Source organism: Solanum verrucosum, unplaced genomic scaffold (assembly GCF_900185275.1).
Source record: "Solanum verrucosum unplaced genomic scaffold, falcon-dt-bn FXZP01000127.1, whole genome shotgun sequence".
Taxonomy (NCBI): domain Eukaryota; kingdom Viridiplantae; phylum Streptophyta; class Magnoliopsida; order Solanales; family Solanaceae; genus Solanum; species Solanum verrucosum.
In genome coordinates, this window is record NW_026020321.1 from 544,358 (window position 1) to 570,727 (window position 26,370).

Here is a 26,370-nt window from a genome sequence, read left to right on the forward strand (position 1 = left end):
ACGTTTTACGTGTGATTTATATTAAAAAGTATATTTAAGAAATTCAATATTATATATATATATATATATATATATATATATAATTTTTTTCAAATTGCAAATATAACTTTGTTATGTTTCTAATTATTGACATAACCGATTAACCGAACCAAAAAAACCCAAACCAAAAAGAGAAAAACCAAACCAAACCATATTTATTTTGGTTCGGATTGGGTTACACTTCTTCAAAATCAAAAACCGAAAAACTCAAACCGAATAATATAAAACCAAACCGAAAAATCATGCACACCCCTAGCGAGCAGAGAGAGGCGAGCGAGATTAAGGGGAGAGAGGTGAATAACAAAGTGTTTGCTACGAATTAAAATTAAATAAAATTGTGACTATAACATTTATTTTGAATTGATAGATTGCTATAATGCACAATTTTCCCTTTTTCTAATATATATATATATATATATATGTGATAAGTAAAATTTATGAGCTCACATTTTAAATAAAAATGAAAGAATAAATAAATCAAAGCTACTAAATTGAAAGGGCAAATCTATATTTTAAAAAACTCATATTGTAGAAGAATCGAAGGAGAAGATGATGCGAATAAGATTGGTATGGTTTACAATAGGTTTCACTTCAGCTTCAGCTGCAATGTCTCAATTCATATTCAGAGATCTATGGGCTCATCAGCTCTCTCTTTCTTCCCAAGTATTTTTCTCTACCTTTATTATTATTATTATTGTGAAAAAATTAATGTTGATTTAGGTTTTCAATTTTTCTTCATTTTTTTAGTTGGAGGAGAAATTCGGCGTATTGGGGACTAGGGTTTCAAATCTTGAATTAGCGCTTCATGATACTCCCAATACTCAGCAGGTAAGCTAATTTTTGGGTATTATATAGAAATAATGGAAATCGTTGTTAATTTATGTTTTAAGTATGGCTGGTTATTGATTTGATAAGCACATTTCACTGGAATTAAGCTTTGTTTAGTTCTAGTCATAGAGGAAAAGACGGGCGAAAAGAATGCTCTGCAAAATAAAAATGAATTGATCTTTCTGAGAAGGATATTGACATTTTGTGCACGCCAAAACATTGAACTTGAATGTGTATAGTGAAATGTATTTTTCTGATATCAGCATACTCATATCTAGAGATATTTGGATTATGATTGTGGTGTGACCTCTTGCTAGAATTTTCCAATGCTATCCTCGTTTAGTTGAGGTACGTGTAAGTTGACCAAAATACCACCACCACCACCAATAACAATTACGCCTCAGTATCAAACAAGTTGGGCCAACTATATGGATCCTCACTTCTTCATTGAAGATTGTTTCACATCATCACAATACAAAATAAATAAAAGTGAAAAATAAGTTAATTATATATAACAACAACAATACATACCCAGTGTAATTCCATAAAGTGGGGTCTGGACAGGGTTGAACTTACACACACTTTACCCCTAACTTGCGGCTAGAGAGACTATTTCCGATAGACACTCAATGACTCAAGAGAAAAATAGTCCAAAGCAGTATGTAGAAGGAAATAACGGAAGGGAAGAAGTCGGTAAAATACTATATAAAGCATGACAAATCATTTAGTACATTATTAACAACTAAATAATACGATAACCGAAGTACAAGGTACAACAAATAGTAACATAAGTTATATATCTAATATTAGTAATAGTGTAATACTATATCAAAAATAACAATAATAATAATAATAATAATAATAATAATAATAATAATAATAATAATAATAATAATAATAATAATATTAGAAATTCTCATACAAGTCTAAAATTCACACCTTCACTTACCATAGTTTCACACCTAATGATCAGTGCATCAGTAGGTCGACACAGAACATGTCCAAACCATCTCAAGCAACCTTCTCACATTTATCCTCAATGTGTGCTACTTGCATCTTCTAGCGAATGTGGTCATTTTTAATCTTATGTAATCTGGTAAGACCACACATGCATCATAACATCCATATTTCTGCAACATTTTATGGATATGCTGGATTTTAGTAGCCAATCATTCACACCATATAACATTATCGGTCTTATAGATGCTCTATAGAATTTACCTTCCTCTTTGATAGGTATCCTTTTATCACATAACACCCCAATATCACATTTCCATTTCAACCATCCGGTTTTGATCTTATGAGTAACATCTTTATCTATCATTCCATTCTCTTAAAATAATGAGCTTAGATATCTAAATTGCTTACATTTTGGCACCACAACCCCGTCCAGTCTCACCTCTACTTTCTCTTTTCATGTGATTAAAGTTGCTATACATGTATTAAGTCTTACTTTTACTTATCCTAAAACCCTTACTCTCTTAAAGTATTTCCTCATTAGTTCAAGCTTTTGGTTGGCACCCTCGCTAGTTTCGTTTGTTAACACAATATCATCAGCAAATAGCATACACCATGTGACCTTATCTTATATTGTGTTGGTTAGCTCGTCCATAACTAGGGTAAACAAGTAGGGGCTCAATGTCATCCCTAGTGTAAAACCCTGATATGCTTTTAGTCAAACATAACGGTTCGTGATTTTCATACCTCTATTACGCTAAGATATAAATTTTCTATCACAGAGGTGCAAAATTATGGACAATATTCTTGCCTAAAGAAAGAAACGTGAAAGCTTGCAGTTTCATAGTTGGAACCACTGATGCAGTTTTCTTGTGAAATAAAAGCCCTCTAATGGCTGATGTTTACACAAACTTAGCCATCATTTCTCTTAGATGATATAAGACTGTATTTTATGACCTATATAAGAATTGACCTAACAGTAGTTGTGGCCTAAGTTCTGTAAGAACTCAAAAAGGTTTAGCTGAAAATCGAAGAATGAATATACCAGTTGGTCGCATGGTTAAAGCTTTTGGGAGTTGAAATTTAAAAGTTCTAAGGGGTCGTTTGGTCTGAGGGATAAAAATAAATAGTGATGGGATAAAATTTTTGTATCTTGTTTGGTTGCCATGTTTGGGATAACTTATCCCACCATTTATATCATAGTGATGGGATAAGTTTCCCATATACATGGTGGGATAAGTTATCTTAGGATAACTAATCGTGGGATAACTTGTTCCCAACCAAACGACCCCTAATGGTTTTGAGCTTTTAAGAGATTAAAGTGCAAACCTTGTGGCCTTTACAATTGATATGTCTGTATGACCATGTGAGAGCTACATGGATAATACATGGTTGTAGTAAGTTAACACCATGCCATTTTTTAGTTCACTTAAATATTGAACATACATTGCCCACACATTGGTAAAATGTTTATTTTTGTCTTCTCTTCTCAATAACTAAATCCAATTCTAGTTCTCTCTCTCGATGTTTACCTCCTCCCCTTTTTAAGTCTGTACAGGCAATGGAATGGGTAAGAGATTCTACCCGTTCACTCTTGTTGAAAATCATATAGGTTACAAACTTCGCTGACAATTGAGTATTGACAATAATCAACCATGAGCCGTTGTACAAACTATAATTTGAAGGTGAGGCTTTCAACAATTTGTTTTTTGTGCTCTCCATAGTAATAAGATAATGTAGTAGGTATATATAATACACTCTCTGTATATACATGCGCACACACATCTGTCTAGTTGGGTTGCAAATGATGAACTCACATTTTATTTGTTCAAGGTCCATTGGATGTCATCTTATCCTAGAGTCTCAAATTTTACATGGTGTTCCATGATTAAAAAAAGGAGCCAATGAGATTGTGCCATTTGTGTATATATATACACATATCCATCTAGTTGGGTTGCAAATGACTAACCCACTTTATTTTTCAAGGTCCATTGGAATCTTATCCTAGAGTCCCAAATTTGTGTCATGTGCCAAGTGATATGGCACGCTAAGATAAATAAAGGAACCAATGAGATCGTGCCAAGTGTACAAGTAACATGTTCCGACATGCCAATACGAACATGTCAAGTGTATAAGTAACATGTTCTGACCAGACAAATGTGATTTTATCATTGCTTTAATTTGATCGGTAGGTGAGTCGAGTCAACCAATCAAGTGAAAGCAATGGAGTTTGTCCTCACCACAATAAGAACATGCCAAGTACACTAGTGAAATGTTCTGACCAAGCACATATGAACATTGCTTTAGCCTGATTGGTTGATGACTAAAGTCAATCAATCAAATCAAGCAGATGTGTTTGTCCGCACCGTAACTCCTCTTTTTTATGACAATAGATAGGGGTACTCCCTAAGCCAAAAAGGGGGGGGGGGGGGAAGTATCAAGGAGCTACAAGAGAGTTGTGAAGAACAAGCACTTAAACTAGTCAATTCCAAAGATCTTAGTTTCATCTCAAGAATGAAGTACAATTTTAAGATTGAACGTGTATGAACTCAAATTTTCTGTTTGTGCCAATTGAATTCAAGATCATTGTTTGTGCCTTGTGGTGATCATTGAAGTTCCGCATCAACCATAAAAAATCAAGATCAAACTTCCATAGACCTTGACTCAAGCTCAAGATTGTAATCAAGATCAAACATTCCAACCCTTGAATTAAAATCCAAGTCCATTAAATTCAAGTTTTAGTTATCAAAATGTTAAATGATATTTGAAGAGAAGAATTAGAGGATACATTTGAATTTTAGTAATTGTAAACTCCGCTAACAGTAAACATAATCAGGTTTGTCACATCCTCTAGACCAATAAATATTTGTCTCCAATGAGCGGTGGACCTATCACTTCCATGTCTGTAATTGTAATGTAAGTGGAGAAGTCATTCATTAGATTTAGGGATGGCAATTGGGGTAGGGCAAAGGCTTAACAAGGCAGGACAGTGCAATACTTAAATGAAACAGGGCAGGGAAGGACGGGTTAAAATTTATATTTTTTAGTATATTAAATGCGGCAGGGCAGGGGGCACCTGTTTTGGACCTTTGGCCCATTCTTTCTTCTGAGCTTTGTTGGTAGCTTACTGAGTACATAATCATACAAGTTCACCAAGGAGTTGGTCAGTTCTGTGAGTTTCAAGGGTGTAGTGAACTTGTTAATACTAATTTATTTCAGTGGGATTCATCCATATATTTAACAACATACCCAGTGAAAGTAGGCAAAAAGAAAATGAACAATATTTTCTTTTCTTCCAAGGTAACTAGAAGGGTCAATTTGGTTCACTCAAAATATAAATATAAATTGGAAAACCCATAAAATAATAGTATGAAAACAAAAATATTAGTGATAAATACTTTATATTTAATGTGCATATATAGAATGACATACATATTAGATATAAGTTTTAAAAAGGAGTTGGTCTCCAGCATATCCTTAATGCTGATGAATACAACATTATCTTTATAAAAAAAAAAAGAGTTTTAAAAAGGAGTACAGATGCAACTTAAAAAACTGTTAACTTCAAAAAAGGAGTACAGATGCAACTAGGACGTGAGTATTAATTGGTTGTTTTCATTGCAAGCAACTAAAACCATTATTATTTTCTATCCCAAATGTTGTTTGCCTGTAAACTCACTTGAAAAGCCTGGTGAAATTAGTTGACCTATAAAAATAGTAAGATTGGAACAAGTTCTTCTTTCTTTTCTTTGTCTGATGTCTATTTCACCTTTGCTATTTGACTCTACTCAATCGATGACATGTTTTTGCAAATTCTTTTAGCTAATTCAGCAATCCATCATTCAATTTTGTCTCTTGGAGAAATAAAATCAGTGTTCCATTACTTACTGAGAACTTTCGCACTGTAAGTTCTCCCTGTCCGTCGAACTTCTTATATTCCATCTAATGGTTTTTACTTTTATTTTACAACTACAAACAACTTGTGTGCGAGTGAAGAATAATATTAATTGGCAATTCAAACCATTCGTTTCCTTGCTTCTTCGGGACCTTTCCCCAGAAGAATCCCAAAATTGAATTCTTTGAACTCTCTGACCCTTCTGTTTTGAGCTTTCTACACTTTTCATTATGTTCCTGGGACTAGAGTGTCTTTTTTCTCGTTTACTTTGTTTCTCATGTTTAAAGCTTGAGCTTCCTCTTCAGAATTTTCGAACTCACTTCAAGTTCGGCCAGATCCATGATCCAGCCTTTCTAGTCCATGAGGAGGAGGAGGTACTTGATTTCATATTCTCTCTCTTCCTCTACCTTTGGCTGATTCTACATTCTCTCTTGCCTAAATCCTTGGCTGATTCTGCATTCTCTCTTTCGTGTATCCTTGATGTTGTTATTCATGGATGACGCAACATCAGCTACTTCAAGTTCAGCTAGATCTGTGATCCATTCAGCCTTTTCTGGGAGGTGTGGGGGGGGGGGGGAGAGAGAGAGAGAAGAGGTACTTGATTTTGCATTCTCTTTCTTCCTCTATACTTGGCTTCTACCTCCATATTGACTGTTGTCATTTATGGACATAGATTCTGACTTTTGAAGTGGCAGTAGCTACTTTAGGTTTTTTTTTTTTTTTGAACATTGGTAAAGTTGTATTCTTCAGCATTAAGGACATGCTGGCCACCTTCAAAATTTACAGCCCTAAGTGAAATTACAAGCTCCCTATTAATTCTATAATTTGATCTACATCTTCTATGCAGAGTTGTTTACACCAAAAAAGTAAAGATACCAAACAATTCCATTTTACTTTGTGAATGGAATTAGATCTATCTTCAAAACATCTCCCATTTCTTTCCTTCCACACTGACCACCATATGCATGATGGTATTAGCTTCCACCACTTCTTTTGAGTCTTGCTACCCCCCCTTCTGATCCAACATTTAAAAAGATCAGAGGTGTGTTCTGGCATAGTCCAGCTATAGCATGTGATGTTGAGAAACAGCTCCCAGATCTGTGCAGTGAATTTGCAATGTAAAAATAGGTGATTGTTTGTTTCCCCAGTCAAATTGCATAGGAAACACCTAGGGACTAGTTGCTTTCCTTTCTTCTGCAGCACTTCTTGAGTTAAACAGGCTCTTTTGATGACTAACCAGCTACTTTATGTTTCTAGACCTTGGGGAAGAGGTACTTGATTGTGTGGTCTCTCTCTTCCTCTATCCTTGGCTGATTCTGCATTCTCCCTCTTCCTTCATTCATGGATTTGACCTACATTGCTTGTCGCCATTTATGGAGAGATTTTATCTTTTGAAGTGACAACAACTACTTCAAGTTCAGGCAAATTCATGACCTCCAGCCTTTCTAGACCCTGGGCCTTTTTTTTATGAAGTAAATGTTTCATTAAAGGCATCAAGAAGATGCAAATTAGTTACAGAAGTAGAAGCAAAAATAGTTGGGAATCTACCGTGCACATACTGACCCAATTGTACAGACAGATGAGGCATCCAGTGAGAGAATGTAAAGGAATTGATAGACCATCAAAACATCTTCTATTCCTTTCCCTCCAAATACTCCAAAAACTTTCTACAGGTATCATCTTCCAAGTCTGTTTGATGGTGCTGTCAACTTTCCAGCACATGTATGAATTTGATGAAGTATTACTTCTAGGAGTGTCACAAACTGTACAGTTTTCTGGCTCATGGGATTTATTTGGCATACTCATAAATTATCCACTTTTCCTATCTGCTAATGGTGGTGCGAACTCAAAGCTCTTTTGATGACGAGTCTTGGCTTGTCCTGTAACTGTTCTGCTCCAGCCCTGGTTGTTTTTTTTTTGTTTTGAGAAAGTTAACATTTACTTCTATATATCCACAAGTATACTACATCAAAGTGTAGCCCCCCTCCAAAAAGTTTTACTTACATCATTTCTAAGATCTTTGATAAATAACTGTAGAAATTGATTCATTTATCCGATTTAAATTTGAAATCAATCTGTCCTCGTGTATGTGCCCACGTGGTCCATCAACATGACCACCATTACCATTCTGCACTTAGCGTATGGATTCCTTCTCCAGTCCTTGTTGCCCAACTAAGTTGGAATTAGATCTTCTCAAGCAAAAATTGTTTGAGGTTTCTGCATCCTCCTTTCTCTAGCATGCTAGCTCTAATACTGTTCTTTATTGCATATATTGCTTCCATCGATGCACTAATGGCAGATATCTTTTTACATGGGAAAACAAATTTGTTAAGAAGCGTTGTTGCAGGGGGGGGGGGGGGCTATATTTACTCCATTAAGCAGGTGAAAGTGTATTGAGCGACTAATGTTTACCTTTTCCTGTTAAAAAAAATGTGTGTTCGAGTCACTAAATAGATGAACAGTATTTTTCCAAATGGACCAGAAGAATTCGTTGTGTCCCCGCCTTCCCTTTCCTTTTACTTGTTTCATGAAAACTAATGAATGCAGCCATTTGTAAAATGAGGGTGTTTTTACACGCCAAGGTTTAGAGTAAGGGGCAAAGTGATGCGTGAAAAATAATTGAAGCAGCTCTGTGGCACTTCACTTGGTCCTTCTCTCTTTTATTCCACCCACCAATTTCACATATTCAATTATTCAAAATGTCTTTTTTGTTTCACCAAGTGTTTCTTGTACTTGAAGTACTTTGCTGTTACAATTGACGTGGCAATTATAGTTCTGGTTGTTACTGTATTGCTAACTCATTTAGACCCATGGGCAGAGGAGGGACAATGATGAAAAAGATATCACGCACTGATGCTATTAGCATAGCTTCTTTCTTAGTGTATGTCGCTCTGTTGTTTTCAAGGCATCACATTTGGAACAGTTTGGTCATCATTGTTGGCAGGATACTTACAATGCTCCATTCTTTGGGTTTGTGCCTGAAGGCACTAAATGGGGACCGAGGTTTGGTTGATTTATTTCTTGATTGACTTTGCTGCTGAAAGCACCATATCACCTTTTTAGAACCAAAAAGAAAAGGAAGAATCTTTCACATTGCTTGAGGATGAGTTGTTATCTCAATTTGTAGGTAATTGTTGTGGACCCACATTCTGCCGAGCTGGATAACTTGAGTGGGGCACCAAGGAGAGGCATGCGTATGAGGACTACGCCTAAGAAATTAATTGATTATGTTGTGACTGGGGCAAATCACTTGAAGGGCAACACAAGTACTGAGAGTTAGTATACGTAGCTGAAATGAGGATGAGTAGGGTAGGCAACAAGTTATAGCAATTTCTTATTCTCATCTCTGTGATCTTCTCATCCTCATCACCTTTTTTATCCTTATTAATGCTTTTGTATTGTTTCTGTTCCTTCAAGTTTTAGATCTATTGTAAGCAACTTGGAAGTGTTTGTTTATAATATACTACTTGAGATCCTTACTGCTCCATTGGTGCTTTCATCTTGCCGACTATCATGTCACCGGATTCGAAACTCATAGCTCCCGACGGTTCCGACTCTTCTGGCCTTTCTGATGCTGACCTTCGTTCCCACCTAGCAAGTCAACAGTTAGTGATTCAAGATCTTGCTGCTCAAGTAGCAAATCTCAGCTCTCGTTTGCCGTCGCTGATGGTTGCTCCACCTTCTAGCATGGCTGGTAGTTCATCTGGTGGTCATATGCCTGTTCGCCATAAACCGGCACCGGTTGAATTTGGTCGTTTTAATGGTGCACAGCCAGACGCTTGGATCTTTCAGGCTGATCGTTATTTTGGTTTCTACGGTATTATCGCTGAACATAAATTGACCTTGGCTTCGTTTTATCTTGACGGTGAAGCCTTGGAGTGGTATCAATGGCTCTATCGTAATAAACAATTGAGTGATTGGCCTCGATTCACAGAGAAACTGCTTAGCCGCTTTTGTCCCCGTCATGTCCTTTCGCCGGAAGGTCGTCTGTCTAAGATGATGCAAACTTCTACTGTTGCAGACTTTCGACGTCGTTTTGAAGCTGTTATGAATGAAACGATGACGTTGCCTGAGGAGTTTTTGGTGGAATGCTTTCTTTCGGGCCTTCGACCCGATATTCTAACTGCTGTTACTGCTCATGAGCCCACATGGTTGGACCAAGTCATTAACCTAGCCTATATTCAGGAGCAACGTATTATAGCTGAAAAAGGGCCACCCTGACCCGCTTTTGCTCGGACCCAACCCTTATTGCCTACGCCGACATCCCAATCAGCTCCAATTGCGCCGACGACGCCTTCTAATGCTCGTCTTCCCTTTAAGCGCCTATCTCACGCTGAGATGCAGAGTCGTCGGGAAAAAGGGCTTTGCTTCAATTGCGATGAGAAGTTTTCTGCCGGCCACCGTTGTAAGACTGGCCCTCAATTGTTGCTTTTGTCATATGAGGTCGAGGATTCTTTGCTTATGCCGACACCCGTAATTTCTGATGAGGTCCTCGCCGAGGAACTTCAATGTTTGGAGGTTCAGGCTCACTCCACTATTTCCTATCATGCCTTGACTGGTAGCGTTTTGGACCATGTGATTCGTCTCACCGGACATGTAACTGGTTCTCCGGTACAGGTGCTTGTTGACGGCGGCAGCACACATAATTTTATTCAGTCCCGGGTGGCCAAGTTTCTCCCGCTCCCAGTGACGCCAGTCCCTATTTTCTCTGTGGTGGTGGGAAGTGGACAACTTCTCAAGTGTGACGGTGTTTGTCATGGTGTGCCATTGACAGTTCAGGGATCAACTATTCATTTAGATTTCTTTGTGTTAGCTGTCCATGGGGCTGATTTGGTTATTGGGGCGTCGTGGATGGCTACATTGGGTCCTGTGGTCACGGATTACGGGGCTCGTATTTTTGAATTCAACTATCGTGGACAGCGGTACAGTTGGCATGGCGATCCACCAGATGTACAACCCATACAGTTGCATAGCCTCCGTCGTTTATCAGCTACTGATGCCATCTCTTCTTATTTCCATTTAACATTGGTGGTTGATTCCCCACCAGCAGGGGACGGCACTTCCCCGGATATTATTGCCTTACTAGACTATTTTTCAACTGTATTTCAGAAACCTCAGGGCCTTCCACCGGTGCGACCCCAAGATCACACCATCCATTTGCTACCAGGGACAGAACCAGTGAATGTCCGCCCATACCATTATCCCTATTTCCAGAAGAATGTCATGGAACAATTAGTTGGTGATATGATTCGCGATGGGGTCATTCGTCCCAGCACCAGCCCTTTTTCTTCGCCTGTTCTTTTAGTTCGCAAAAAGGATGGCTCTTGGCGTTTTTGCGTGGATTATCGCGCCTTGAACGCTGTCACAGTGCGCGACAGATTTCCAATTCCCACTATCGATGAACTCTTTGATGAACTTTATGGTGCCCAATTTTTTTCTAAATTGGATTTGTTATTGGGATATCATCAGATTCGGGTCAGCCCAGGGGACGTCGAGAAGACTGCATTTTGGACTCACGAAGGGCATTACGAGTTCCTTGTTATGCCATTTGGTCTCTCCAATGCTCCCTCCACATTTCAAGCGACCATGAATGATATATTTCACCCGTATTTGCGCCGCTTTGTATTAGTTTTTTTTGATGACATTCTGATTTATAGTCCTTCTTGGACTGCCCATCTTGAACAATTACGGTTAGTCTTGCAATTGCTTCAGGAGCATAAATTGGTTGCTAAGCGGTCGAAATGTGTCTTTGGCCAAGCATCTGTTGATTATTTGCGCCATGTTATCACTACCGCTGGTTTAGCAGTAGACCCTAGCAAAATTACAATCATTCAGCAGTGGCCTACGCCTTCTTCTGTGAAAGATGTACAGAGTTTCTTAGGGCTGGCTGGGTACTACCGTCGGTTTATTCATCATTATGCATCCATAGCTGCACCATTGACTGACTTGTTACGTAAAGAGGCCTTTGTGTGGGTTGTACCCTAGCAGGAAGCTTTTGATGCATTAAGACTTTGTCTCAGCTCCACCCCTGTTTTGGCGCTTCCGAATTTTAGCAAAGCTTTCCAATTGGAAACTGATGCCTCCGGCGTCGGCATTGGAGCTATATTATCGCAAAATGGCCATCCAGTGGCCTTTTTCAGTCAAAAACTTAGCAAACGCATGCAACAAGCTTCAACCTATCACAGGGAAATGTTCGCCATCATTCAAGCTGTTGGCAAGTGGCGGCAATATTTGTTGGGACGCCAATTTACCATCGTGACTGATCAACAGTCACTCAAGAACTTAACCACCCAAACTATCCAGACACCTGAGCAACAAAATGGCTCAGAAAATTGGTTGGCTATGACTTCACCATTATCTATCGACCTGGCCGACATAATGGGGCTGCTGATGCGTTATCTAGAGTTCCGGATGTTATTTACATGGCACTCTCTAAGAGCGTTCCCACTCTTCTTACGGAATTAAGAGACCTTAATACCAGCCACACTGAGTTGCTTGCTCTAAAGCAATCTATTCTCACGAGCCCTACCTCTGTTCCAGCTTATTGTATTCGTGATGGGTTAATCTTTTACAATGGGCGTCTGGTTATTCCCTCAGGTTCTTCCTTATGCCAACAACTGCTATTGGAGTTTCATGCATCTTCCATTGGAGGGCATGCTGGAGTTGCCCGAACATACCATCGTTTGGCTTCTAATTTCTACTGGAAACACATGAAACAAGATGTGAAGGTTTTTGTCTCCACGTGTCAAATCTGCCAGCAGGTGAAAGGTATCAATCATCACCCTTTAGGCCTTCTTCAACCCCTCCCGATTCCCGAGTTGGTTTTTGAAGACATTGCCATGGATTTTATCACGTGTCTCCCTAGTTCAAAAGGAAAATCAACAGTCATGACAGTGGTAGATCGCTTGTCCAAATACGGACACTTTATTTCCCTTCCATCTACTTTCACGGCCAGAATAGTGGCTGAGGCTTTTGTGGTTGACATCATCCGCTTACATGGTCCTCCACGCACCATAGTCATTGATCGCGATCCTAGGTTCATTCATGATTTTTGGCAGGAGATACATCGGCTGCAAGGAACTACTCTCGCCATGAGTACCGCCTATCACCCACAAACCGATGGACAATCAGAAGCTTTAAATAAATGCTTGGAGCAGTACCTACGTTGCTTTGTGGCCGACACTCCAAAGGATTGGGTTGCCATGCTGCCTTGGGCTGAATTTTGGTACAACACAGCCCTCCAAACTTCAGCAGCATGACGCCTTTTGAGGTAGTCTATGGCCGCAAACCACCGTCTATAACTCGCTATGTCATGGGAGATAGTTCGAGTGATCTGGTGGACCAGTTCTTGTTACAGAGGGATGAAGTTTTACAGTTGCTCAAGTTGAACCTGACCAAGACTCAGAAGCGTATGAAAGTTAATGCGGTTAAGGCGCGCACTGACATCCATTTCCAAGTGGGAGATTGGGTTTATGTCAAACTCAAACCATATCGCCAATATTCGTTACGCTTGCAGCCTTCCCACAAACTTGGGCGCAAGTTTTTTGGACCCTTTCAGGTCCTCAAGAAAATAGGAGCAGTTGCTTACAAACTTGACCTTCCGGAGGCCGCGAAGATTCATCCTGTTTTTCACGTTTCATTGCTCAAGCGTTGTATTGGACAGCCTGAGAATCAAGTGACTCCTCTACAATTGACTGAATCAAATTCTGATTTGCCACTGCCATCTATGAACCTTGAGGACAAGGTTCTGAATTCGGAAGGGAGTAATGTTGTGGACCCACATTCTGCCGAGCTGGATAACTTGAGTGGGGCACCAAGGAGAGGCATGCGTATGAGGACTGCGCCTAAGAAATTAATTGATTATGTTGTGACTGGGGCACATCACGTGAAGGGCAACACAAGTACTGAGAGTTAGTATAAATAGCTAAAATGAGGATGAGTAGGGTAGGCAACAAGTTATAGCAATTTCTTATTCTCATCTCTGTGATCTTCTCATCCTCATCACCTTCTTTATCCTTATTAATGCTTTTGTATTGTTTCTGTTTCCTTCAAGTTTTAGATCTATTGTAAGCAACTTGGAAATGTTTGTTTATAATATACTGCTTGAGATCCTTACTGCTCCATTAGTTAGCTTTGGGGTCAAGTTAGACCCAAGGTCCCTTTTTTAACATATAGTCCAATTTAGAGTATGGGTTTGTTTTGGATGAGAGCATCAGATCTGATCGTTTTTCGCTCTTGATTTGAGATCATCGTCGTCCATTGCTGCTCTTTTACTTGGTGTTATGCTTCAGCTTTACTAAGTTTTGCTTAGATTGTTATACTTAATGATCTTACAGCTCTTCTGCCTTTTTCTTATGTAGGATGAAGGAAACTGAAGTGTAGCACCATCATCAGATCGTGTTCTTCAGCATGGGTGGATACTGTTTCTTGATTATGTATCTTGGTGATGTCTGATATCAACGGACAATATGCAAATAAGGAAATTAATTTTTTTATATTTTCCTTTGGTGGTGCAAATTTATAACCCAGTTGTGATTGGGGGTTCTCCCTTAAGTTTAAACAAGATTGTTAAACATTTTTATTTGGATGTCTGTGGTTTTCAACATGATATTTTCTGACAATTCAACATTGTTCTGACCTCATACTCACTTCGTGTGGATCGTCTCAACTGGTTTAAGTTGTCTCGTAAACACCTCAACTTTGAAAATGCACATAAAAAATGTCTCTTTAAAGGTGTCTCGATGTGCATTTTCAAAGTTAAAAGTGTTTGCGAGACGCACCTGTGCCAAGATGAAGTGTCTAGATTGTCTCAATAAAAAGTAGGGTGCTCAATTGCTAATGGATGTCGATTTAAAGTGTGTATACTTGTTAAAAAATACACTAAGGATTGATCCCTCTCCACAAAAACACAAGCCAGAACATCACATAGTAGAACATATATAAACATTCTGGGGAAACCCCTCATCCAACATAGCTTTCTATCAATATCTTTTGTAAATTGTGTATAGGTTATCACACTATTTTATGATTGTTACTATTCTCTTATTAGTTGTTATCTTTCTTCATTGTTGTTTACCTTCTTCATACCTATTTTGATTTGTTGTACTCAAGTTGAGGATCTTTCGAAAACAACCGATCTTTACCTCCACAACGTAGGATTAAGGTACGTATACTCTACTCTCCCCAAACTTCACTTGTAGGATTTCGCTGCTACATGTTATTATTAATGTAATAACTATTGTATTTACTCCTCTCCCCTACCCGGAACTTTATTAGCGGTTAGTTATACCGTTGTACCACTACCATGTACTGATGCATACTAAGTTTTACTAATATAATATTTTTTGTTTACCAAACAAAAAAAACCATATAGTATATATCCAGATAGAATAACCATGATGAAATTTACCAAGCAGACCTTTGCTTGCTTTATAAAATTTAATACATGCCACTTGAGGGGTTCATCCCCATAGCTGGCTTCTTTAACTTTATGAAGAAACAACAATTTTCTATACAGTATATATGGTCCTATAACTCTACCACATTTTCTTCCACAAGGAGAAAAAAAGGGCATTATTTGGTCCCCTAAAAGAATGAAAGGCCGCTTTGTGTTGGATGCTCTCTAACCTCGCGACAATGATGACACTGTTGTCTGGGAGAGCGTTGAATCTTTGCTTCTTCTAATAAAATGCCTATGTTCTTTCCTATTACCTAATTAAATATTGTATTATTTACATGTCTGAAGCAGAATTTGAGCCAGTATTAGTTTCTTTCCGCGTACCTAATTCCATCATATCTGCTTCTACAGAATGAGGCTTGATAGAACTATCTAAGTTGTTATGATTCTCTTCATGGTGTGCTTCGAATGACCACACGAGGACCAACGTTACCATTACTACCGAGAGGAAAACAAGTCCTCCCCATACCAAATGTGCGCTTTTCTTCAATGGTTTGCAGTGATTGTCAATGATATCGTCAAATGCATTAAACACCGTGTCACATTGAGTTAGATTCTCCATTCCAGGGTACACATCGAGGATTTTCTGGACCGCGGTTGTGTAAGCATCGACTGTGTTGAAATCTCGAGGAGAGATCATGACTCCTCCAGTGCAAGTTGGATCAGTGCAGGTTAACATCTTGAATATCTTCATGACAAGAAGAAAATAGAGGTTTCAGATCAAACACACTACTACTACTGTTTGTCACATTAAAGTAACTGAACGTTAATGATGACCATACGTGAAATTAACTCTTGGAAATTACTCCTACTTACCCGAGGAAGGTCTCCTACGCGAATCGTTGTAGAGGAACAGTTCCCTGGCTCGTAGTTATATTGTGGTGGACCAGAGAAAGGATTACAAATTTGTGCAACATTTCCATATTCTGTAGATAACTTTTGGTTCACCTGCACTTTTCAAATCTTACTTGAGTCATAAGAAATTCGAAAAGATTACTTGTGAGAAATCCGAAAAAAAATCAGTTTTTTCTGTTCAAAGATTATAAGTGGTCATAGGAAATCATTTCATCGTAAATAGCGGAGGAAGGGAATGGTAATCAAAGGTAGTTAGTAATTAGTTCTTCATATTTCATGTATGTTTTATTTGGTGACCTTCACAGCTATAAACAAAGGGTTTTCCTATCGCGAATCAATGAGAAATTTGTGTTATAAAACACGAGTTTTCATGGAACTGGCTTACTAGGAAAATATATTCTTACTGAAATAGTGAGAAATTTTCTGTTTATTCCGTATGAAAAAATTACTATTTTATTTCTCACTGATTCAATCAAAATATCTATAGTTGAAATAATCATTGTACATTTTTATTGAGAAATTACTTTGGGAAAATAGTATTTTTTTTAGTAGTGACTTGGACAAGGTACATTAGCCTCTTTAGATAAATTTAAGTGTTATATGTATTGATTTTTGTCATCATGATATAGGAAATATGGTACGAAATAGATTCTTTATTCTTTTCTCAGTAATTCAATCAAATTAACTGTGGAAATAGTTACTAAACATTTTTCGGTGAAAAATTTCTAACAAAAAATAGTGATTTTTTAGTAGTGAGCTTACCTCGTTGACTATTTGATGTACCCCTTGACTGACATCAAGAAGGACTGATTCAGCTGAAACCAATTCATCACAGGGAAGAATTGAACTCAAACTGCTATTATAGGGATCTGATTGAAAACTTTCTAGTGCAGTGCATGTATCTCCAGCAAAACTGCAAAAATTATATGCCACAATTATATTATTATTATTATTATTATTATTAGAATCTAAAGTATATTATAAAGTTTTGAAATAAAAAATTATTTGAGAATGTTTAGTTTTCATACTTGTCTAAGAAAAAATAAATTCCAAAAAGGAACCAGCACAGAGCTGTAAAGATCCAGCATAATGCAATGAACCTGCATTCAATTAAAAAAAAAAGTGAATGTGTTAGAAGCTTGATCAATGTAATTTAATTAATCGTACGTTTTGTTCTTCAAATAGACCAGTCTTTAATTAGTTTTTGCGCCTAGAAATCAAATTAATGCCTAATGGGACATACATTCTTTAAGGGCACGAAACATAACTTGTGAAATATTATGATGCGATTTACGCCATGTGAAAAAGTTATTTATTGGGGTAACAGAAAATTAAAGAAAAACACAAAATAAAGACACAAGTGCAAATGACCCATTTATTAATTGTAATTTTAATGGACTATATATGGCCATATTAAATAGGGAAAATTACGCGGTTAAACAAATTTATACTACTTAATTACTCATCATAGCTATAGTTTGATATAATTACCACTCGCGACTAACATTATACATTAATTACGTGGGCTGACTTCGATTTTATATAATTAGCCACATTTGTATATGTATAATTCGCCAGAATATACAAATACATATGTATAATATACAATTATCTAACCGATATACATATACAATTCACCTCTCTCCCCCCTCTCCCAATCTCGCTCTCCTTTCTCCTCCCTCTCCCAATCTCGTTTGCCATATATACAAATGCATATGTATAATATACAATTATCTAACTGATATGCATATACAATTCACCTCTCTCCCACTCTTTGCCCTCTCTCGCTCACCTCTCTCCCAATATTGCTCGCCTTTCTCCTCCCTCTCCCAATCTCGCTTGCCATATATTCAAATACATATGTATAATATACAATTATCTAACCGATATACATATACAATTCACCACTCTCCCACTCTCTGCCCTCTCTCGCTCGCCTCTCTCCTCCCTCTCCCAATCTCGCTTGCCATATATACAATTACATATGTATAATATACAATTATCTAACCGATATACATATACAATTCACCTTTGTCCCACTCTTTTCCCTCTCTCTCCCAGTCTTGCTCTCCTCTCTCCTCCCTATAACATGTAGCTACGAATTGTAATTATCAAACTATAGCTATGGAGAGTAATTAGGCTATTTTTGAGTGGTTATATGTGAAAGTTCCTCATAAATTAATATAAAGTGTTTAGTTATTCTCAGATTAATTGTGACATATATAATAAATATATACTTACAATTTCAGGGTTCTTCTAAATTTGAGTATCCCAAATACTGCAATTAAAAAGATTACAATGTTAGACAATGTATTACATCTAAATTTGTAATTTTATTGGACATCTATAGTTAGACAAGATTAATTCTAACTAAACTTTATAGTAAATTAATATGGATTTGGTCTAAGCAAAAACATAAATGAAAAAATAGATAGTGTTTTACCTGATAGAGCAATTACAGCAACCAAGTTAAGAGAAATAACCACTACAGTCACTATGTACCTGTAAATAGAAACACATATTTTTAATTTAACGTAACATAATTTGATTTGACTTGAAATTTAAAAATTAACTTTTGTTTTTTTAAAACTTATGATATACATATGTCATAGTATTTATATAGCTATACAACGTTTAAAACATATTGTGATCATAAGCATGCAGATAAAATGAGAAGTATAAAGTCAATTATTTTTAAATTTAGAAGTGTATTGCTTCTTTTTTTAAAACGAACTAAAAAAAATAAGTGTGTCAACGTAAACTCAACAAAGGAATATCTTAGAGTTGTTAGGAAGAGTTACATGTTGTTGACCAACTCAATTTAATTAATAATTTTAAAAGCACATGTATTATTATTAATGCACAAAACTAAAAACTTTTTAGCCACATTACCTATAGTGTAAAAAAACATTAGTAGGGGAAAAAAAGAGGTGAAATAGTGAGAGGTATAACACTATGCCCAATGTAATAAAAACATATTTTTTGTAGTTTTTTTTATTTTTTTTAAAAATAAACCAGAACTTTTGTCGTAAAATGTGATTCTATTTTTGTACTTTTCAATTTTCACAAGTCTAAAAGGATGTTTGACTTTCGAATTATGAAAAAAATCAAAGAAAGTCAAAAATCACATATCTACATCAGTTGAAGCGCGAAGAGTGAGTGAGAGAGAGACTTACACTATGTTGAGGAGTTTCTCAATTAATCTCCTATTTTTTCTGGCTTCTCTACTTATGTCATCAGCTTGTGTATCAAGTCTTCTAGAAGTTGGAATTAAGAAATTAGAAGCTTCTTGACCTATATCAGTCCCTTCTAATCCACTATTCATTTCTCTCATGGCTTTAGTTGTAGTGTAAATTGTCTCTGATGCTCCATCTGCTGTATCAATTATTATATCCACTACTTTATCTGTTCTTGAATAGAAATTCCCATTCCCTCCTAGAACCAATCCTGTTGCAGTTCTGCAAAAATATTGTGAAAGTCATGTTTGATCAGAGGCGAATCTAAAATCTAAAGTTAGTATGTTCAGAATGTATGTGTATGGTTTCAGCAATTATGTTGTTCAATCTTTATGAGTGTGGATATTTGATACTGGGTGTGGACATATCTAGCTGTTGAATTTTAGGATTTATGGGTATAACTCCGAGTAAGAATACATGTATTGCGATACAACTAATAAATGAATATACGACATATAAAACACTCTAGTATAGGTGCTAATTATTCAATGCATCCATATTTCAATAATTATGTATTTTGTTCGAGTTGTCTTTAAATACACTATATATATTTGCATCTAGATACACTGTATCTAGAGAATGTATCTCGTCTCTTTCGTCCCTCTACTTCTCTATATTTGTGTTTCAGAATGTATATGTGTTTCACACTTTCATGTATTTGTGTATCAAGTATCACATATGCACGGATGTATTCAATGTATCTCTGTATAGCAATTTCATCTAGTGTATCGAGTATTAAATTCTAGTATAAAAAAAATGAATTGATATTGTATCTAGTGTATCTGTGCAGAGTTACAGATTGGTTCTGAGAGGAACTGATCTATCTAGTGTGTTGTGTATCTGTGCATAGATACATACTTGAAAAAACATGAAGATGAAGATATAGTTATCCAGATACATGTACATGTGCATAGATACATGTATCTAATGTAATTATGTCTTAACTACATACTTAGAAAAGACAGAGACGAAGATATCGTTATTTGATGCATGCATCTATGCATACTAATCTATCAAGAATCTTTTCATATCTAAAATTCGAAAAAAACATTTTCATACATTATACAACTATATACCCAATTTTAATTTATATGTCTCGATCATACAAGTAGTCAAAGCACCCTAGATTATAAGTTAACCAAATCTAATGTGGATCTCATATCCACACTTACACACGTATCGCGTCGATATAAATGTGACAATAATTTTGAAGAGTCTGAACAATTTCAGTTAGCAATTGATTTAATTGAACCTATAGAATCCATCCTAAATCCGCCTCTGATTTGAATAGAATGACTATATGCACATGTCTTTTAACTTTTGATGCAAACAAGTTTGTGAAGTAAGTAACTCACATTGCTAAAATTGTCAAGAAAATGGCTGAGAAAATAATCCAGAGATAGCAATCATGTTTATTATAACAAGTTGATCTCTTTTTGAGCTTTCTGTTGTTTCTTTTGTTGCAAAAAGTTGAAGCAACAAGAAATAATCCATATCCTAAGCCACATAAAAGCCATATCACACCAATGGCATAGCCATATATACCTGTAAAAATAGTGGACTGCACCAAATATTAAAATTTAGTTTTTCAAATTAATATTTTTTTTATATGAATCAACAAACATTTATAAGTATCTAGCATGCATCTTGAAATCTCACAAATGTTATATACATTTTCCTTTTTTTCCATTAATTATCACCTAGATTTTCGCCTTCTGCGATATTAGGAGGTTTGACATAGACCTCTACCTTAGCTTGTAAATTAGAAAAATCAGACAAATTAAAATCCTATTTGATTTAACCATAGGAATACATGTATATACGAAGTAATAATAATTCAAGAATAAGTAGATAATACGCGGTACTACTACTTATATATAGGATAGGCAAAACAATTTTCTCAAAAATAGAAATAATTGGTGTAATTGTCATAATAGGTGGTAGTAGCGGTATGGAAAATAAAATATATACTATGCTATAGTGGATTAAATCGCATCGACAATGTAAAATATATTTTTTAACAAGATGAGAGATGATAACTTACGCTCCAATAATGTTTTTCTGTGATATCAAATCCTCCTCTGTATTTTTTGAAATTCTTCAAAGGATCAATCCTCACAGTGTCATCTGATCCTGATTGTTTTTCTATTTCAACTAATTTTCTTTCTGCAAAATGAATTAAATTATTTTGCAGAAAGATTGAGAAAAAGGAAAATATAAAAGTCAAGAATAACTAAAAAAAATCCAAATCTAATCATTTTAAATATGTTTACTTTGTTGAAAAATTGCATATATTATATGTAAAGATAGTTTTAACTTAAAATTTAATAAACCAAATAAATTAATATTTACCTTTAATTAATTATTACAAACTACAAAGTATCAAATGTGTAGAGGAGAGTGTTAGAAGTGAAAAATTAGGATGTCAACTAAGCAGATTAAAATGAATCGAATTATAAATTTGAATTTTTGATTAAATTCGAACGTTAATTAGCTAAAATAGTTTAGGATGAAATTATCAAAATCACGATTTGAGTCTATATATATGAAAGACAAGAAATACCACATGTATTTATTGATATAATAAATATCGAACGTGAATAAATTTTAAATTTTGATTTCTCACCTGGTCCAATTAGTCCCCCATCAAGACTAGTGATATTCAAGGCAATGAGAATAACAACAAGTAGTAAAGATATTGTCACTTGCCTTCTTTGAATCCACTCCATATAGATTCAACTGCCAATTTAGTCATCAATAACTTGTTAATTAAGCTAGTCATATATAATTAACTTGTAATTAACTGCGACAATGACAAATTTGACTTAGTTTATTCAAAAGAGAATGTTCTAGAATATAAATAATATTTATACTATACTTTTCACACATACAAACACAAAAAAAAAAAATTATTAAAAGAAAAGAAAAAAGAGGTCTTTTTTGTGTGTGTCACTTGAGTTACTATTTTTGTTTTAATTTGTTTATTTCGTTTTGATTTAATATCAAATTTTTAAAAAGTAAACAAAGGAAAATAAATTGCTTGAGCATTAAATTCATCAATTTATTTCTTCTACCTAGCTAGCTGCTCATATAGGACCTTCACCAAATTCACCCAAATTCATACGTCCAACCCAAATAAAGGGCCGGCTATGTAGACTATGAAACAATAATATAATTGTGTGCCTCTTTTCCAAATAAGTTAGGATTAATTATACATATATAAAGTAACGGAAATAATAGGATTCAATTGAAGTCTCTTTGTCGAAAACCATACTCTACAAATAAATAGTGTAAAAGTAATTCTTTGAAACCCCTTATATATATATTTGGCTTCGTCACTCATTAATTAACACTCTTTATCGTGCGCTCTAAACAAAACAAGTGTGTATGAGTGTTTAATTTGCTTATATCACCAATTTCAAGTTCAGATAAAGGAGAGAAGTTGAACTAACAAATAAAAAAGAAGTTACGATAATTGTTAAGCGGTAATAATATGATTATTGTTATATCATTTTAGCAACTATAAAAGATATGGATATTTATAATTAGTACTCTGTATAAATACTGTTAAAGACTTTAGCAACTATGAATATTGTAAATTAACTTAATCGCCGTATTTTTTATTTTTTTACGATAATAGTAAAAGGTAGTGCCGTTATAAATGCCTCTTTTATTGTAGTGCTAAAGATTTATGATCTAACCAAAGAAGAAGAGAAAAGTTTATCGTTCACTAGAAGTAGAAATTCTGGCTTAAAAGAATGTTGCCTCTTTCGAAAAAGATGACTCAATTTCTCTTCTTACTTATTTGATTTCAACACGTTTGTAATAAATTTATTATATCATCATGAAGCTATATGTTTATAAATTGACTAAGAACTCACCAATTCTTGAGTTATCTTGATGTCCAACCACACTTTAAAAAAAAAACTAAAATTATCTATAAATTTCATCACTAAACAACTCATAACTAACAACTTTCCACTTACCAATCACTAAATTGAATTATAATGACATAATTTGCTATTTAGCTACAAAATTTATCGGACGAAAGCATACACACAATGGAATAATTTAATTAATTGTCACCTGATAGTATAAACAAAACTTGTATCTGGTTTTCTTCTTCAGCTAGCACAACTCAAAGAGAGAGCCTTCTTGTTTTTATAAGTTGAGAAGAAATATTATATATATTTAAAATAAACTTGGAGTAATTGGAAAATTCTCCATATCCATTATTTTGGTCCAAGTATATTATGGAAAGATTTTTCTAGATAGCTTTTTGTAGAGAAAAGGGAAAGTTCAATTTCACATTAAGAAAAATGATCAAATATGTCTTTTGCTTTTATTTATTTATTAAAATAACAGCAGCCATCCACTTTTGTGTACTTTGAAATAACAAAGCATATTGAGAACTTTCAAAGTAATTTCCCTCTTTTGAAGCTCCAAAAATAGGTTTAAGAAAAGTTGCTGAAATTTTTGTCAAAAAGAGTTAGCAATATAAACATATACTTTTAGTTTTAAAATAAAACAAAATAAACATGGTTAAAACATCCATATATTTTTGTGGAACAAGATTAAAAATGTCCTTAAATTATGTGAAATAAATAAAAATACCCTTCGTTTATAGAGCAGTTAATACTTTGATCTAAAAATATCCTTACCATTGATCCAGAATGCCCCTTGTTGTCAATACATTTCTATATTTATATATATGAAAACTATATAATTCTAACATTTTTATTTTATAACCATAACAATTTCTTTTAAATATGAAACAAATTCTGGCGATTCTTTGGATATGTTATGTACATATATAGCTTATTTGTGAATGAGTTTTTACCTACATGTGTCCTATGAAAATAGATATAAAGTTTGTATATATTATATTCTTTTCATATCTCATTGCATATGTTATTGCTTGTTATTAAATAGATTTTTCTTTCTTTCTTAAGATTATATATGATAAAATAAAAGTAGAGATTTTGAAAGACTATTCTTTTTTCATATGGTGAAATAAAAGTGGAGTTTTTGAAAGACTATTCTATCTTTATTTTTTTCATTTTAAAAATTAAATGGATATGAGCACCAAATAAAGGATGGGTTGGTAGGGGTTGGGGGTACAGTGAGAAATGCATTTAGTTATACCTAAAGTTCAATTCATTCAATTAGTCAAAAAGAAATAAAAGTCTTTTCATGGTCAAGGCAATGACCTTTTGGACATGGGCTCTATATATTGGTTATTATTTTAGTAAATATTTAATTAATGATTATATTTTAAAAAAATATGTGTTATTACGTTAAAAATAACTTGTATATCATTAGTGAATAAAACTTAAAAATCTTATTTATTTGATATGAAATTTAATTTAATTTTTTTAATTTTTAATTTATTTTGTGTTTTTCTTGGGCTTTGAAAACGTGTAGAAACTGGTATTGCGATGTATCAAAAAGGTTTACGAACTCAAGTACATCAGCAAGTTAGATAATATTTTCCTAAAATAACAACTAAGAAATATCAATAAATTATCTATCTATGTTATTTAAAGCTCGAAAATCCTTCAAAATGTTGATTAATTTTTTTTTATTACAAAACTTTAATTTTTTTTTTTGTTCATTAAAAAACTTTATAATAGATAAAAAAATTGTTTACTATCTTTTTCAAATCATTAATTTATTATTTTTATAATATTTATAATTAAGAACTCCTAAAATATATCAAAAGCGAAAAATATATCCTAAACAAGATGCATCACAAAAGAAGAAAAATAAAATCACATTAGAAAAAATTAGGAATTTTGTCATCCTAACGTGGCCAAAAATTTGGCATAAAAGAGCCCACATTCTATTTTTTGGTATATAATAACTTGACTAAATTTTTTTTAAAATTTTGTGATAATAATATAACATCATAACATGAACAAAAATTCGGTACAAAATAGGTCATAATTCATTTTTGGTGTCTAATAGCTCAAAATATATATTGTCAAATATTGAGATCCATTATGTTATTGTTACAAATAAAAAAATGATTATTTAACCTGATAATTTTTATTAGCTTGTACTAATATATTTTCATGCTCATAATTAGATATTATCATTTTTTTTCTCATTTGCTTTATTCATTGTTTTAATGTGTAAATAATTAACAATAATTTTGTATCTAAATTACGAAATTTGTTTCATCCTTATTTTAATAAGTTTGTGACTTATGTCTTCTAAGTCTACATACACATGTAATGCACGAACATTAAGTTATGAAATCTTAACTTATTTGTAAGGTAAGAACTCTTAATATTTAGTACTTTAAAATTGATTTTTTTAAAAATTTGAACTATATTAAAAATACTAATATTTAAGATTTTAAAATTATTATTTTATTTTATATAAATCTTATTTAAAATATAATAAATAAAAAATATTAAAGAAAAATATTTATATTTTATTAAATAACTTTTAAACATTCGTATGTAAACTTCTTATCAATTAAATAGACAATAAATAATAATAATTGTTTTAAAATAATTTTATTGATTGAAATAAGACGTATATATATATATATATACACTAAACTATCTAAACTATAGTTTAATAAAAAAGAACAAGAGAAAGAAAGTCTTGAGGCACTTTTTGAGAACTATTTTCGTCAAATAAAAGTCAAAGTCAGAGAAATACAACGACCCATTTGTGTGGATTTCTTAAAGTGATCCCACATATTAAATATGAAGTAATTTTTTTCAAACATATATATGAAAAACATTCCCCTTATTTTTTTCTCTTTTTCCTTTTCAAGATAGTGGTAATTTAGAGGGTTCATTATTGGATAAATTACTTATATACATCTTTATTTTTTTTTATAATTTCCATTATTTCCTACCATTTCAAAATATTTTCAAAATCCCTTATTTTTCCCAATTTTCAAGTCAATGTAAATGGCCAAAAACATCCTTTAAGTATACCTTAAACTCAAACAACATCCTTAATTATATTATTATTGTGAACAAAAAATATCCTTGAACTATTTTGAAAGTTACAAGTTACATCCCTCCTTAATTTTCTATCAAAAATCTAACGACCATCTCCTAATGAAAAGAGATTTTGTCCCC

The 26,370-nt window shown here is 34.2% G+C and overlaps 1 protein-coding gene and 1 long non-coding RNA gene across 2 annotated transcripts; one reads left to right on the forward strand and one right to left on the reverse strand.

Moving 5' to 3' along the window:
• Positions 1–577: 577 nt before the first annotated feature.
• On the forward strand, positions 578–14,347 carry LOC125835385 (uncharacterized). The gene is made up of 3 exons (XR_007443409.1): positions 578–702; positions 787–867; positions 14,080–14,347. It is a non-coding gene; the product is annotated as an uncharacterized LOC125835385 (long non-coding RNA).
• A 795-nt stretch (positions 14,348–15,142) lies between these two features.
• LOC125835375 (uncharacterized) lies at positions 15,143–23,554 on the reverse strand. Its single transcript, XM_049514501.1, has 11 exons — positions 23,354–23,554; positions 21,894–22,006; positions 21,312–21,433; positions 20,623–20,828; positions 19,208–19,489; positions 18,475–18,533; positions 18,273–18,309; positions 17,060–17,131; positions 16,794–16,944; positions 15,993–16,124; positions 15,143–15,864 (listed from the first exon to the last, which is right to left on the reverse strand). The coding sequence occupies exons 2-11, from the start codon at positions 21,994–21,996 to the stop codon at positions 15,451–15,453; spliced, it is 1,578 nt and encodes a 525-aa protein (XP_049370458.1). The 5' UTR covers positions 21,997–22,006; positions 23,354–23,554; the 3' UTR covers positions 15,143–15,450.
• Between the last annotated feature and the right edge of the window lie 2,816 nt (positions 23,555–26,370).